Raw genomic sequence first — 17,986 nt, 5'->3', positions numbered from 1 at the left:
CTCACTAAATAGCAATCAAAGTTGAATATTCTTTCAAATGTTTCTTTTCTGTATTATGTCTTTGAAGTTCTGAATTCCACTCACTGTTTTAGTTAAAAAAGGGATCAGATATCAGTCATTCTCCTTCTGTGGTTTCAGCCACTGGAGTTTTGTAAATTATCCCATTTCTCCCAGTATAAAAGAGCCCATTAAACATGTCTGAATGGTGAGTGTGTACACAGAGTTGTGGAGAGTTGAGAGAAAGAGATCTTTCATCAGAGAAACACAGCTTCTGTCTCTCTTTCCTTCTGTTTCGCTTCTTTCTCTCTATGCCTCTTGCTCTACTTACTCTTCAGCAGCAGCTGATGTTTTTTTGACAGATACAGTGGCAAGAAAAAGTATGTGAACCCTTTGGAATTACTTGCATTTAAGTATAAACATTTCATGTTTATGTTATGTTTTTATACAATGTGCATATAAGAGGCTCTTAAGTTCTGTAATTTTGTTGAAGAAATATGCATAGTGCAGTCATGTATAGATGAGCCTTCGCAATAAGAAATTTTTCCCATCAGCCACTGTTTTCAAAATAAAGAATTTAAAGAATGATTCTTTGTTTTTCCTGCTGTACCGAAACCAAACTGAAACGTGACCCCAAAACCGAGGTATGTACCGAACTGTGAATTTTGTGTACCACTTCATCCCTATTAAACAAGCATGGTGTCCATGGCAGGACATCACAAAGGAAGCCTCTGCTCTCCAACAAAAATATTGCTGTGTGCTTGAAGTTTGCCAAAGACCACCTTGACACTCCACAAAGCTACTGGGAAAATGTTTTATGGACTGATGAAACTAAGATTAAATTGTTTAGGATGAACACACAGCACTATGTATGGTGTAAAAAGGGCACTGCATACAAACATGAAAACATCATCCCAATGGTGAAGTACGGTGGAGGGAGCATCATGATTTGGGGCTGCTTTGCGTCTTCGGGGCCTAGACTGCTTGCCATCATCGAGGGAAAAATTAATTCCCAAGTTTATCAAGGTATCATACAAGATAATATCAGGGTGGCTGTGCTCCAGCTGAAGCTCAGTAGAAGTTGGGTGATGCAGCAGGACAACGATCCTAAACATCCAAGCAAATCCAATACAGAATGGCTTCAATAAAAGAAAATCCACTGTGGTGGTGGGGGCGTGGTCAAGTGCCGGCTTGTGAATGGAGAACGAGATAATCAGATGAGAACGGTAAGGATCATCACCTGTCAATGATTGTCTCTAACAGCTGTTTGTCATTGCAGTGAGAGTTGGAGACGGATTTAAGGTTGAGCCAGATGCCAGTGAGGGAGAGAGAGCTAAACACACCCAGAGACCGTGCTGTTCTTATGAACATTGAGTTCCCGCTGAAAAGCTTGGTTTTTGAGTTAAAATAAAAATACCTTTGAGTTGGATTCACCGTCTCCCGCTTCCTACTTTCACCTCTTTGGGAACCTGTCGCATCCACCTTTTGGAGTGGCCCAGTCAGAGCCCAGACCTTAACCGAATAGAGATGCTATGGAATGACCTCAAGAGAACTGTTCACAAGAGATATCCTAAGAATATGGCTGAGCTGAAACAGTTCTGTAAGGAAGAATGTCCAAAATTCCTTCTGAACATTGTACAGGTCTAATCTGCAGCTACTGGAAATGCTTGGTTATGGTTATTGCTGCCAAAGGAGGATCGACCAGTTCTTAAATCTAAGGGTTCACTTACTTTTTCCACAGCACTGTGAATGTTTAATGGGGCATGTTCAATAAAGACATTAAATGCTATAATTTTTTAGTGAGTTGTTAGCTTAAGCATATTGTGTTTGTCTATACTTGTGACTTTGATGAAGATGAGATCACATCTTTTGAAGGGTGGGCCTCATATGCTTTGAGGCTCTCAAAGATCATAAAATGCATGACACCAGTAGACAGCATGTCAGCATAATCATCTAACAAAAGGACACAAAGAAGCAAAATCTCCTCAGCATAAAAAAAAAAACTCTCCAAAGACCTTGACACCCTGGTAACTTTAACAAAACATAATGAAGTGTCACTCTATCAACCAGAGCCTCTTTGCACAACTGTGTGAGGATGAAGCACACCAAACAGAATCTGCTTCTCAACAGAGGTGCGGCATGCTGACTGACTTTAAGTGAAAAAAAAAGGTTGGGAACCACTGGTCTTGAGAGAATATCAGGAGAAGACAGAGTAGACAACTCTGACTGATGGGAGACGGTTAAAAGACCAGCCTGGACAACCCCCTCTTTCTCCTTTCTGCTCTATGGCTTAAACGTTGTTTGGCATTGAAGTCAATGTCCTTTGGCTTGGCTTGTGGAAGGTTTTTGTCTGTTGGGTCGATATATGGGTGATGGAATGAATAGGTGGAGCCCCAGAAACGAGGCCTCCTGCAAGCTCTCTGAATGCATCACATCATAATCCATGTTTATTTCCGTTTGGCCCCCATATGCTCAGATATGATTTAAAACTTTGATCTCTGTCCCGGAATGTCCAGAGTCTCCCTTGCGGGAGGCCTCGCTTCTGGGGCTCCGCCTGTTCATTCCATCACCCATCTATCGACGCAACAGACAAAGACCTTCCACAAGCCAAGCCAAAGGACATTGACTTCAATGCCAAACAACGCAACATAACTACCTCCAGACTTTCGTTGAAATCTGGTGCTTTCCTTGATATAATTTGAGTAGCCTGATCTCAAATCACAGTGTACTAAATTAAGTTCTCAGGGTTTGTTCAAGGCAAGGTCTATAGACTCCATAAAGTTAATTTTCCATTCATCTCCTGTCAAAGCTCACTTACCAGCCCGTGTGTATGTTTGTTTGTCTATGTGTTAGTTTAGTTGTTTGTTGTAGATTAGTTAATAAAGTCTTGTTTGTATTCAAAGAGAAGTTGACTGTGTATTTGATTAAATTATACTGGTCCCTTGAGATCTGTCAATCCTAAGGTACATGCTCATAAACAGTAGTTCAATCTATGTGTGATATTATATTCAATACCCATGAAAGCAGTATTACTGTAAGAATTAATCATCGCTGGCTGAAGACTTTGATCAGATGTAAACATTGATTCTTTGAATATTCCCCAAATCAATTGCTAATTCCCTTATTGAGCTAAATTCCCAGCATATAAATGATTAGCAGATACAAGGAGCCTGTTGTATTACATATTGAATGGTGAAGAATTTTAATCAGATTTCTAATCTGCTCAGGTGTCATTTATCTTGCATATATGTATTTCGTTACATTATTTTGGTGGTCGAAAGCGTCCAAGATTTTTAAACTAATTATTTACATATAAAATCCTACAGACAGATGGACAGATAGACAGACAGACAGACAGATAGACAGATAGATAGATAGATAGATAGATAGGCATCCATGAATATGTGTTTCTGTATGTGTGTGTAAGTGGGAGAGAGGAGGGTTTGAGGTCTTATTGATCAAGTGTGTTTAAGAATGCAGAAGCTGCACGTCGTGACCGCATTACCACCTCGGGTGTGCATTATTTTTCAATAATTCAACGGTCTGTCATCTATTATTCCTGACATATACATACATACATATATTAAGGTCAAAGAACCAGATGCATGTGAAAGATTTGTAATTAGGTCTGAACAATTAAACCAAAGTTGGATATTTTTTATTTTTTAAGTTTAACCAACAGTGGAGATTTATAATTTTAATTCCATCATGAAAAGTTTACAAATTCTTATATGCACTGTGTATATCTGACAAGACTTCAGTAGCTTCATGAACTGAGCTTGTAAGTGTTCAACTGTATCAACAAAACAACGATCAAACAAACAAAACACAGCAAACAAAAAGTAATCCCAGTTCATTTTACAACCATCAAAAGAAACGAGTTGTAATGCATCAAAAAAAATACAAATAAAAAAATAAAAATAAAAATAAACAAAAAAATTATTTACGTTTCCATAATTGTGGGGTGTTTGTCCAGTGTGCGAATTACAGTATACAATGTCTTTTGGGGGTATCAATTTTTTAAGTACTTTTTGAGGCACAACTTGTTGAACTTTGTCAGTTAAACAAGCTTTTTAAATAGAAGAGAACAGAACAGAAGTTTTTTGTGTGATATACAGTACTTCAGATATGTAAAACTATCATAAAGTGACAAATAATTACAGGATTTATGTTTTGCCTCCGATATTGATTTTAACAAAGCGAGCAGCATAGTGTTGCTATGGGTACATCTTCCGGTGAAGGCAACTTTTGTTAGCGAGCGCATACATTACTGTGGTCTAACTTTTGTGGTTACTAAAATGTTGTTTGAAAACTGTTATATTTCTTTAACAAATGTAATATATTTAACTGTTTAGTACTTTAAAATTACTCCCCCAACATTTGTTTTGAATTCCTTTCCCTACTGTATATTAGGGAATTACTTTTAAATTCACTAAAATTGAATTCTTTTTTATTTCTTCCCCCTTCTAAATTCGCATCTTTATGAGGCTGAATGGTTGAATTGCAAATGTTTAAGAATGTATGAAGATGTGTTATCATTAATATAAAAACACTGTAGAACCTATTTCAGACAGATATGACAGAAATAAATCAAATATAGGAAATTATGTGCAATCAGGAACAACAACAAAAAACATAGAAAACAGCTTAAAATAAAAACAAAAATGTTTATAGACTCATTAGATGTTCTTTGCTTCTGTATAAGAACTGTAGCAATGTTTTAATACTGACTCTTAAATGTTAACATACAATACGCAACAGAAATGTGTCTTGTGATGCTACAAACAGACTGCTAAAGAAGCTATTACAGAAAATATTTGGTATCTCTAAACCTCTTGCATTGCTTTGCTTTAAGTTCATTTTTATATAAAAGAAAGGCATTCTGCATATCTGTGGGTCTTTTAAACCCTTTTTTTTTCTTTTTTTTTTCTTCATTAAATATTACAGAACATTCATGTAAAATCTGTACCACACTTTTTTGGGGGGGTGTTGTTTGGGGTGCTCATTTTACTTGAATAAAGTAAGTTTAGTGCAATTTCAAATGTCATTCGCTCAAATTCAAACTGACAGTATGTACTCTACATGGTAAACTATGTTAAATAAATGCTTAAGTTAAATGTGTGAGTTTTCTTGCTCTTGGGTGGTAAACAGAGTATAAACAAATACTTTTAAAGTATTAAAGGGCTAGTTCACCCAAAAAGGAGATGTTAGGCAGAATGTTAGCCTCAGTCACCACTGATTTTCATCGTATGGAAAAAAAGATGCACTGAATGGTGACTGCTGCTAACATTCTGCCTAAAATCTCCTGTTGTGTTCCACTGAGGAAAGAATGTCATACAGGTTTGGAACAACATGGAGGTGAGTAAAAGATGAGAGAATTTTCATTTTTGGATGAACTATTCCATTAAATGGATGGTTCAATACTTCGTAAGATTTGAGTCATAATTGCATGTCTGTGAGTGTACAAATGGGATGAATTTTGGTAAGACCTGATAAAAAAAAGGTTGTGTGATACTTCATTTAAACATTCGTTGACTATAAATTCAGCGGCAGTCCAAACTATATACATACTACAATGTGCATATAATTTATAGTTCTATTTCATTCAATAAACAATGCTGTATGTGTGTGTTTGTGTGTGTGTGAGTGAGTGATGGTAATATCCCTTTCTGATTGTGCAGACAGTATCTATTTATTTTCTTTTCTGTTGACTGCTCATGAGCGATGTTTCCACAGATGCAGTTATTTCGTCATGCATACCTCAGTCGAAGACGGTGGTGATAACAATTTTGTTCTGATAATATGAATGTGCAGAGAGTGCTAACATTTATACCCCAGGGAACACTGTGAGTTTCTATGCTGGAGTCTTCCACAAAAAATGGGGCTGTCACAGAAGCCTGGGAACATAAGAAACAACCTTAAAATGTGAATTCTGGGGCACTGTGTAAGTGATTCTCACAAAAACTGTGAAGAATATATCTGAATCATATTTCAAGCCCAAAATCAAAAAAACAAACAAAAAAAATGGTATAATATATATATATATATATATATATATATATATATATATATATATATGTTGCACAAAGAAAATAAGAGCTATTGTAATACCATTAAGACATTGTTTTTAGCATTGTGACATTAATTCCATGGTGATGCAGCACATTGTATCTCAGTGAGCTGCCTTAATGTGAAAAATCTGTTATATAATGATTTTTTTCTCTCTGCATTACAGTAGTTAAGGCAAGTTTAATTTGTGAAAATAATAAAAAATAATGTTAACATGCACAAAAAATAAATAAAAATAAATACATCTGAACAGTCTAAAAATAGAGTTCATTTTCTTTATACAAAACATTATACAATTTCTTTTGATTTTGGGGTGAAATATGTTACACACATTTCTTCGTGAGATTTAGCCATGTGTGTATGTAATCGGTGTCTGTGTGTGTGTGTGTGTGTGTGTGTGTGTCTGTGTGTATGTGGCCTTTCAGATGAAGAACAACTGTAGCCCCAGTGTGAGGATGATGATGATGCTGGCCATGGAACGAGAAGCACCAGATGAAGGTTTGCTCCGGATGATGGGTGGCTTGTGGAAAGGAACCTCCATCATTTTTTTGGATATATCATATTCTTTCAGAGCTGGAAACAGATAGGGAGAGAATGAGAGAGAGCAACATCCTAAGTAAGTAACATCCTATTTATCCAAAAGCACACACACACACACACACACACACACACACACACACGATTCACTCTCACACACACACATGCACGCACACACGCATGCACGCACGCACACACACACACACACACACACACACACACACACACACACACACACACACACATGTTGGTGCAGCTATCATTATGAGAACTCTCCATAGACACAATGATTTTTATACTGTACGACTGTTTTATACTGTAGACTATAGATTCTATCCCCTAACCCTAAACCTAACCCTCACAAAAAACTTTCTGCATTTTTACATTTTCAATAAAACATCATTTAGTATGTTTATTAAGCGATTTGAATTATGGGGACACTAGAAATGTCCTCATAAACCACATTTATAGCATAATACCTTTGTAATTACCAGTTTGTAACCTAAAAAAAGTCCTCGTAAATCACTTAAACCTGCCCACACATACACATACACACACACACACACACACACACACACACACACAATCATTCATTCATTCACACACACACACACACACACACACACACACACACACACACACACAGACACACTCATACACACTCATACACACACTGTCCTGCATGGTGACTCATTTTTGAAGTTTAAACCATATTACAGCCAATCAGATATAAATCTGAGAAGTGGGGATGTAATGCAACATCACCCAACTTTATCTCTGTGACAAGACTGTACCTTTATACACCCTACCATTACACAGAACTCCTCAGTGCTGCTGAGGATTTTTAGAACAGCACAATATTAAATTGTTGCTAATTTCGGTACATTCCACATTATGGTGCATTTTTGGGATGAAATCAATGATAATTTGACAATCAAATTCAAATCTCAATATGTCCAAGTGTGATCATTAAACTGCAAAAATATGCAATTTAATTAAATATATATACAGTCTGCATATTCAGTGCGCTCCAGAATGAACGAGAGGTGCCACTCTGCTCTCTGCCATCTACCTCACACACACACACACACACACACACACACACACACACACACACACATACATTAACACAGATAATGCGTGATGCTAATGATACAGTGATTTCAGCATATTAACGGCTGTGAACCCTCAACACGAACTCCTCCTGCAGTGCTGCACTGAGTGTTCAGCTCACAGACATTTTCAGCATTTCATTTATAATTGGGAGCTTATTAAAAGTAACTGTAAAATACACACAGGACCGGAAAAATAAAAGCTCTTTTCAACTGGACATGTGAAATTGAGGACAATATGATTTTCAAAGCAATAGCTAATACTACTTATGACAAATTATGTTTTACTGCATGTTAATTATTATATGTAAGCAATATCACACAAGCAAGAGTGTACTAAATATCTTATGAGCTGACTCTATTGAATCTGCAGCCTGAAACATACAGCGTGACCAGTGTAGCCCGATTCCCAAACAAATGATTCCTATGAGTGAGTTTTTTGGAATCTACACAGCAAAATTTACAGGTACCTCCCGAAAAAATTTTTTTTTATTGGTTGGTTCATTTTAGTGATTGAAAAACGTACTGAACCGCAAGTCATTCATTTCATCAAGTCTGACTAAAAATGAATTAAGAACTTTTACTGTGTTATGTGTACTTGAGGATTGGAAGACTTGGTTGTTGACATAAGAATGTGTTACTAAATATATACATTATGAGCTTTGTTGTAATTAGTGGCATTTTATTAAAATGAATGAATCAATTATATATCTTAATTAAAAACTTGGTGTGAATACACCTCTTGAATCTGTTCTGTTAAAATATAAAATCATCTCATCATTTTGTAACAGGCTGCTGAGAGCAGAAAATCATAAAACAAATTCATTTCTAATTTCCAAACCTTTATTCCTTGAAAGTAATAAAATAATTGTAAAAGGGATAGTTCCCCTAAAAATTTACTCACCCTCCTGGCATCCAGATGTGTATGACTTTCTTTCTTCTGCGCAACAGTAATTATGATTTTTAGAAGAATTTATTTAGAAGAACTATTTAAGCTCTGTAGGTCCTCACAATGCATGTGAATGGGTGCCAAAGTTTTGAAGCTCCAAAATCCACATAAAGGCATCATAAAAGTAATCCATATGACTGCAGTTGTTAAATCCATGTGTTCAGACACAGTATGATAGGTGTGGGTGAGAAACACATCAATATCTAAGTAATTTTTTATCATAAATTCTCCTCCCTGGCCAATAGGGGATGATATGCATGAAAAATGTAAATCACAAAAACAGAAGAAGGAGAAAGTGAAGTAAAAAGGACTTAAATATTGATCTGTTTCTCACTCACACCTATCTTATAACTTCAGAAGATATGGATTTAACCACCAGAGTTGCCCGGAGTACTTTTTAGTTTGCCCTTAAGTGGATTTTGGAGCTTCAAAATGTTGGCACCAATTCACCTACATTGCATGGACCTACAGAGCTGAGATATTCTTCTAAAAATCTTCGTTTGTGTTCAGCAGATGAAAGAAAGTCATACACATCTGGGATGGCATGAGAGTGAGTAAAAATGAGAGAATTTTCATTTTTGGGTGAACTATCCCTTTAATAGAACTGTTAGGGAACCAAAATTGTAATGAGGAATTGTTAGATTTTTAACAATTCCCATCCCTACTTTCACTTATTTTCTAACCTGTTTTGTGTTCCTGTAGCCATGTATATTCCCTTTTCTCTATTTCTGTCTGGATTGAAGTGAATTATCCATGTTGTGTGTGTGTCCAGTGTGTCTTAATGGTGGATTAAAAGAGATTAAGCTGTGATCTACACCAAATCAACACTGTGAGGCTTTGCACTCTAGCGAATATGGACATTTTGATAGACACAACGCAGTACACATAATACGACTGAAGGTTTTTACAAAGAAACTGGCATTAAGTGTCACTTTCAAGCTTCATAACACTGCTATTAATATGAAATAAACAGTTAATAACATATTTATTCTTATATGAGCATGAAAAATGCCAGAATTAATGCAGCAAGACACAGGAGATCTGTTTTCACTAATCTTATTCTCTATTAATACTAATAAATAACTAATAACTCAGTCTAATGTCTTGTATACGTTCAGTTCACATTTCAATGACCACAGGAAGGGAAAAGGATGTCTTGAACCAAGGAAAGGGTGTCCGAAAACACAACTTGCTATTGTAGCCTCCAATCCTGTTAAAATGATACGCCCATTACATTGTGAGATCATGATGCCCCTATCCGGTATTCCAGACTCTCAGAGAGGCTCACAAATCCTTCAGCAACAGCCTAATGCTTTTGTTGTTCTTCAGAACAATGAACAATTGTACGATCCTTGGTGAGAATAAATGTAATTGTTCTGCCAAAAAGAGCCATGCTTGTTTTGAGAGGTGTGGAGGACCTCTAATCAACAGAGAAGACAATAGAGAATGACACTTTGTGGTATTTAAAGTGCAAGATGTTCCATACACTCATAAGTACAGATGAACATGTGGGAACACACATGTAGATTTCACAATAGTCTCTTGTCCTCCTGTGTCTACAGTTGCTTTAATCATCAAATCATCCAGTCAACCCTTAAAAACACTTCACCCACGCCAGCAAACACATTTGTGTATTTTAAATATGATTTACATAGACTTTTGCCAGCTCTGATGAAGGAGACAAACAGTAAGCTCTATTTGTGGGATGGAAAACAACGTTCATGCCAAAAGCAGCTATGATCTCATTAGCAGCCACAGCACCAAGAACAAATTCTGCCTCTGTCAAAACTCACTTTCATGGTAATAAAGGTATCAACTCACAATCGTTACGCTGACATGCTCAATCACAGCAATGCTCTCTGAGAGTATAATTGCCATCATCCAAAGTGATTACAGGCTGAGTCACCATCTCTGAAATTTCTGGAATACTCTCCACTACATTTCAGACCTGTTTGTGTCTAATGCTCAAGTTTAGCGTTCACGTTCAGAGATTTCATGCTGTGCACCAAGAAGCTGTCAGGCTTATCTGGCAGATTTTTGGTGTGGGAAAAATTGTTGTCTTGGTGTACTTGTGTAAATGTTATGTTTGTCTCTGTTGAGATTGTGAGAGAGGGCGTTGGGCAAGACTTGCCAATTAGTCACCAATTAGCAGGAAACCCACACAAAACTTCAACACAGACCTAAAAGGTTGAGATTCATGCAAGGAAAAAGTCTTTCAAAGTTTTCTCGAAATGTCAGCACTGGGGAAACTACTTGTAGCTTGCATGTACAGTACCTTGTCAAGCTACAAGCTATGCATAATTAAAAGATGTTGAATGACAGAAAGCTACCTTTTTGTAGTAGTAAGCTACAATACAAGTTATTAAAAAAAACAAAACAAAAAAAAACAACATAAAACCACAGTACACTGAAGTTATTTAAGGAGGAATTATAATTATATAACTTAGCCAGCCTAAATAAAATTAGAATAACATTTATCTAAAAAAATAATAATAATAAAATAAAATAAAAAAATGATTATCTCAATTAGGGTGACAGCATAAAGCTGGACAACCCAGTCTCATGACAAGTTATAACAATAGTGAGAGATGGGAAAATCTCAAAAGTTGGCTCATATAAAATCCTTTTTTTTTTTTTTTTTAATCCCTTTTTAAAAAAAAATAATCGAGCCAACGAACAATGTTATTACAATTTCTCCTAAGTATTTCCCCTTTCCTAAATATAAACCATGATTAATAGGAAAATCACTGTTTTGTACCATGGTAAAAAGAGAAACATTGGGGGTTTGAATGTGTATTCTTATGATTTTCTTTTTACAAAGTTTAACTTCTTAGCCAAACCCCAAACTTAAACCTGAACCTAATTATAAAGTCTAAAGCCTTACCCAAAACTTAAAGGGATAGTTCACCCAAAAATGAAAATTCTCTCATCATTTACTCACCCTCATGCCATCTCAGATGTCTATGACTTTCTTTCTTCTGCAGAACACAAACAAAGTTTTTTAGAAAAATTTCTCAGCTCTGTAGGCCCATACAATGCAAGTGAATGGTGATCAGACTTTTGTAGCTCCAAAAATCACAAAGCAAACATAAAGTAATCCGTAAGACTCCAGTGGTTAAATCAATGTCTTTAGAAGCAATATAATAGGCGTGGGTGAGAAACAGAACAATTGAAGTCCTTTTTTTACTCTAAATCTCCACTTTCACATTCACTTTCTGATGTTAAAGTGAAACTAAACAGGCACAACATGTGACTTTCAGATATAAAAGTGAAAGTATAGATTTAGAGTAAAAAAGGACTTAAATTTTGATCCGTTTCTCACCCACACCTATTATATTGCTTCTGTAGATATAGATTTAACCACTGGAGTCACGTGGATAACTTTCATGTTTATTTTATATGATTTTTGGAGCTACAAATGTCTGATCACACTTGCATTGTATGGACCTACAGAGCTGAGATATTTTTCTAAAAATCTTTGTTTGTGTTCTGCTGAAGAAAGAAAGTCATAGACATCTGGGATGGCATGAGGGTGAGTAAATGATGAGAGAATTTTCATTTTTGGGTGAACTAGCCCTTTAACCTAACTATAAAGTCTAACCCCTTACCCAAACCCTAACCATGATTTTAATAAAATCACTGTTATAACCACGGAAGACAGAAAACATCAGGGTTTAGAACGAGACAAGGGAAGAGTATTACGGTTATTGATGTACATTAGTCATTTGTATTGCAGCAATAAATATGGAATGAGTAACAATAAAATTTCAGAGACATTTCCTTTCTTAAAATGAAGTGTTGGATAGGAGGCTATTCAATTTTATGAATAAAAGTCATACCTTTTCGTCCGAGCCAAGTCGAGTATTATGAAATGTCTGCATGAGACTTTGTAAAACTGGAACAAATGTTTTTACACTAAATACAATAAATAAAACTAACAAACATCCTCATTTATATGGTACGAAAACACTGAAATAATGAGTATTTAACAAAATATTTTCACAAATGAATCAAACGAATCAGCGAACCATGTTTTTGTACTGGTTCATTAAAATATAAGTACAAAGCAATTCACTTAAATGCTGTAAAATCCAATGCACTACTGATAAGTGTGTTTGATTGTTGCTCTAGTTGCTTAGTTGTATGGCTGCATTTCTCCATGCTACGCCACTACTTTTTGTAAATAATAATAATAATAATAATAATAATAATAATAACGCTACTAGAAAAGTTACTATTAAAATGCTTCACTATTATGAAAACAGCTAAACTACTGGCCGGCTACTGAACATGCAGTTAAATTAACAGCATGGTTACTTTTAGTTACTGTAGGTACAGCTAGCACATGTGCAAATGTCTACAAAACACACTCTGTATTGCCATTAAAGAAAACACACACACACACATTCTTGAAGTGTATTCATATTTTAGAAACCATTTTTTAGCTGTGCACCATCTCTCTGGACTGCTGTTTATTGCTCTTAATCCTGCGGCACGTGTTTGACTCCCTAAAATAAACACTTGTTTATCTTACAGCGCTCATAAACAGGGCACTAAAATAGCTGCACTATTTAAAATTTTACCAAAATAGACCCAGACTGTCTGCACAAGTGGCTCATTTTCAGCTGTTTCTAGACAGAGAAGCAAAACTACAAATCACTCGAGAGCTTTCAGTGCTGCATCGTCTGGTTTGCACACCGTGGAAAAGCTAAAACATGACTCAATAAGCATCATAATAAAACAACAAAAATCAAAACACCTGCTGGCACCTAAAACACTTGCAGTCCACACTGACAAAACCAGTGTTCAAGGCAAAATTAACCCCCTTCAAGATGACACTTTATTCATTTATTTTCTTTTTTTTTTTTTTTTTTTTCTTGCAATAATGACAGTACTAGGGTTCAAAAATAGGGTTCCTATTTTTTATTTTTTTATTTATTTGTATTTTTTTTTTATTTTTTTTATCAATTTTCTGATTTTCATTACTTTTCCAGTTTTTCATGATTACCGTATAAGGATTTTTTCATAATTTTATAGAGATTCCATTCAAAAAGATTAAAAAATAATAATTTTAAAAAGAATTTGTAGTTTGTGAAACTTTTCAGAGCGGAGCAAGGACAAATGATATTAATTATAGGAATTCCCATGACTTTTCCATGACTGGAAATCACACACTCAAAAAATATTTTAGCCTATTTTCAAGATTTACACATTTAAATTTCATAACAAAATTCCCAAAAATTTAATTGTGTAAGATTTAACAAAATTTAATTAATAAAACGTAAAATATTTATGTAGAGCCGAGGAGGGCGGGGCCAGGCTGGAATGACGCATGCCCGGTCCCCAATCAGCCTGATGGGGCACGCGAGGGATAAAGGCAGCCGGGGACGACGAGAGAGAGAGAATTACAGGCAGCTGTACTGTGTGTGTGTTTACGGTTGTGTGTTTTTGTTCATTAAATTATTATTTAAGTTGTCAAGCCGGTTCTCGCCTCCTCCTTTCCCTCGAACCCCCTTACAATTTAGTTTTTAAAATTTTATTAAAGATTACTAAATAAAATTTGATGGAATTTTGTTATGATGGTTTATTTTTCAAATATTTGTATTATGTTTATATTTACAAATCCATTTACTATCTAATATGTTTTTTTTTTTTGTTTTTTTTGCACTCGTAGGGTGATGTTTAAGTCACTGCAAAAGTGGCCGGTGGAAGAAAATGTTTGGATTTGGTATGATTGTTTTGACCACTTCCTTATTTTGATTACATTTTCATTTGGTTTGAAGTGCAACTTGAATTTATAAATATTTTTGGTTTCATTTTTTCATGTTTCAATAAATTGATTTATTTTTTCAAAATCAAAATCGACCGGTAGATGTGAAGTGCGAGCCGGTACAATCAATGTTAATCCTAGCTATAAGTAATGAAAATGATTAATAATACTTACATTCTCTGTAATTTAATGACATGTAAATCCAAATCCTGATTAGAATCACATTTCCCATGCATATAAAAGGAGTGTGTGACTGTCATACAAATATGTCTGACATTCAACAAGGACACAGTTAATGAACAAAAGTTCATAAAAAATAAAAAATAAAAATTGCAGCTATCTTTCTGTCAGTTTTGGTGTAGTTACTGTGTTTTGGCTTTTTAGGGCAGTTTAAGTCCCCTGCCGACACAACCTGGCTTCACTTATGAAAGTCAGTAGGAAAGAATTTCTTAAGCTCCTATCATTTGCCATGTAACCAAAATGGCATGTGCTACAGACTTTGCTAAACTAAGCCACATTGGGAGGTTACTCATTTGCAATGACAAAAAAAAAAAAAAAAAAAAGAGGCAGAGAGAGAGAGAGCTTCCACTTGCATTTGTTTAAACGTCTTGAAAAATAAGAAAGTAGCAAGTGCAAGAATGTAAATAAGAAAAATAAGATTTTTATTTTTTATTTTTTTTAAATGCATTGGAACACTTCAGATTGAGCTGAACAACTGGGATTTCGGAGGTCTCTGTTTTTATAAATCTGATTTAGACTCATTGGCGTGACCTACAGCCTCACTGATTGTAAGTTGATTCGGCAGTGTGGTGTTGTGGTAGGAGAGACAGACGGAGAGAGAGCGAGCATTGGTGTTTTTCTGACTCAGACTAGGAAGGATTATGCTCATCAGCTGATGGGAAAGAGTAACATGATCTCACACACACACACACACACACACACACAAACACACAACAAAACGTATAAGAATTTAATTTATACATGCAGAGATCTTTTGTTTCTTAACTGGTTGGTCGCAACCCAAAATGGGATACAGGTCTGCTCTGACAGAGATGTGGACAGCAAGGCAAAACAGTGCTACATGCAAATAATAAAAAGCAACTGACCATATAATTGTGCATAGTTGCAATGGCAAAATAAATAAGCTGGTCAACTGTTATAAGAGAGAAAACACTTCCTATATTTTTTTGTTGTTGACATCAAAGGCTGTTTTATTCTGATGCACATTCATCTGTGACTTGGAAGAAGTAAGACAAATTAAGCAGATGCCAACATGGACAGAAAGTGTGACATGCCCTCATCTTCATAAACCTAGAACAAAAGTGTGCAAGGTAAAAGAAAACACACACACTCACAAAATCCTTAATTTCAAATTCAATTTTAAAATGATTTGTTGAACCAATGCAATTAATGGAAATATTAATACATTTTAATCAATTAAATTATTTTTAAAGATAATTTTTGTATACATATATACAGTGACAAAATGTATTTATTTTTTTTGTATTATAATAATTGGGCACAATAAAACCAGGAACATTCATTACGAAAGTAAGAAGATTTGCCATCCATGTGCAATTCCATCTTTTGGATTGATTCTAGAATTAAATCTAACTTATATTTCTCCTTTCCGTAAAGGGTTAGTTCAACCAAAAATGAAAATTCTCTCATTTATACTCACCCTCATGCCATCCCAGATGTGTATGACTTTCTTTCATCTGCTGAAGATTTTTAGAAGAATATTTCAGCTCTGTAGGTCCATACAATGCAAGCTAATGGGGTAAGCTCCAAAATCCACATATGGGCAACATAAAAGTACTCCAGATGACTCTGGTGGTTAAATTCATGTCTTCTGAAGCAATATGGTAGGTGTGAGTGAGAAACAGGTCAATATTTAAGTCCCTTTTCCTTCACTTTCACTTTCTCCCTCTTCTGTTTTTTGATGATTCACATTCTACGTGGATATCAGCCCCTACTGGGCAGGAAGGAGAATTTATGATAAAAAAAGGACTTCAGTATTGTTCTGTTTCTCACCCACACCTATTATATCACTTCTGAAGACATTGATTTAACTACTGGAGTCTTGCGGATTACTTCATGTTTGCTTTGTGATTTTTGGAGCTACAAAGGTCTGATCACCATTCACTTGCATTGTATGGACCTACAGAGCTGAGATATATTTCTAAAAATCTTTGTTTGTGTTCTGCTGAAGAAAGAAAGTCATAGACATCAGGGATGGCATGAGGGTGAGTAAATGATGAGAGAATTTTCATTTCCAGGTGAACAATTCCTTTAATCTAACACAGACATAAATAGTCAGGTCAGTTTCTGTTGCTTTCTATTTTCACAATTACCTTAATTTGACCCAGTTTTCTGATCTCTAAAGTTCAAATGTGTACAGAAATCCTCTACACACTACAGGGGCCATACTAAAGCTGGTCCAGCATTCATGCGATCAATAAGACAGCCCTCCCTCAAGAACACCAATTATCACATGACAAAGTGGACAGCATCCATGAGAGGAGTGTCTGCAAATCAGTGACTATATGCAAATTCAAAAATACCCCAAAAAAATACAAATTAAACTATTTCTTATAGGTGCACTCAGTACATTTTTGCTTGTGTCATCTTCAACTTACAGTGAGACCTAGTGGTGTGGATAAAGCATCATTCAAAATCAATAGTTTTCTGATACAGATGCTATTGTAAAACTTCACTATTCACAATCAGTCATGATTAATCCAAGAGTGAAAGTGTCAAATAACAAGACGGTTACTGAGATTAAGCGAGTAGTATTCAGCTGGTCATGTGATTCTACAGTAAAATGGCAGCCCTCATGAGTCACCCCTGCACCCTGTAGAATAAAACAGCTTTTATAAGGTTACTGATATGACTAGAATTCTCATCTCATGTGAGTGCTCATGATTTTATACTCATGTTTTAACATTACAATTAATTTATTCCGGTGTAAAACTTTTTTAATGGGGAAAAAATTACTGAGTGCACCTTTAACATGCCAATTGGCTATTCTATAACCTATGAAGTAATTAAGTTATGAAGTAATCAGGAAATATCATGCTAGTCACTGATTATGTAAATGCATTTACTTCCTGGGTTCAATGCAGGATCTCAACCCTGGTCTCCCACAATGCTGATGTGATGCGCTACCGCTCGTGCCACGGGAAGGTAAACACGCTAGAGCCAATGCAAAAATGTCTGATAGAAGATGCCACTTGTCGTTGAGTCGGCATAATGAGGACAATCCTAGGGTACTGCAACTCTCGGAAACAACATGCCGACATCCCATGTGATCATGTTGTTTTCAAATGTATACCATAACACTTAAATAGGACATGGACTCAAACCTATGACCTTGGCATTGTTAGAGCCATGCTCTATCAGTTAAATTGCAGGAACATTGAATATGTGATTAAGGATCTCTCATTTAGTTAGCAAAAATAAGTGAAATATTTCAATTTTCTACTTTTAAATGCTGTGAGTGATTCTGAATTGAAGACAATAACAGAAGCTCTGATGAGGAGGTGTGAAGGT

The 17,986-nt window shown here is 35.5% G+C and overlaps 1 protein-coding gene across 1 annotated transcript in view; it reads right to left on the bottom strand.

Moving 5' to 3' along the window:
* Window positions 1-3,638: 3,638 nt before the first annotated feature.
* The window catches only part of LOC127441219 (glypican-5-like), a 194,242-nt gene continuing 179,894 nt past the window's right edge, over window positions 3,639-17,986 (bottom strand). Inside the window, exon 9 of the mRNA XM_051698394.1 lies at window positions 3,639-6,639. Within this exon, the coding sequence (XP_051554354.1) occupies window positions 6,488-6,639 (152 nt within the window). The 3' untranslated portion in view covers window positions 3,639-6,487. The remainder of the gene's footprint in view (window positions 6,640-17,986) is intronic.

The sequence above is a fragment of the Myxocyprinus asiaticus genome, chromosome 5 (assembly GCF_019703515.2).
Source record: "Myxocyprinus asiaticus isolate MX2 ecotype Aquarium Trade chromosome 5, UBuf_Myxa_2, whole genome shotgun sequence".
Classification (NCBI taxonomy): domain Eukaryota; kingdom Metazoa; phylum Chordata; class Actinopteri; order Cypriniformes; family Catostomidae; genus Myxocyprinus; species Myxocyprinus asiaticus.
The sequence above is the reverse complement of the archived record's forward strand: the minus strand, read 5'-3'. Positions and strand labels throughout refer to the sequence as shown.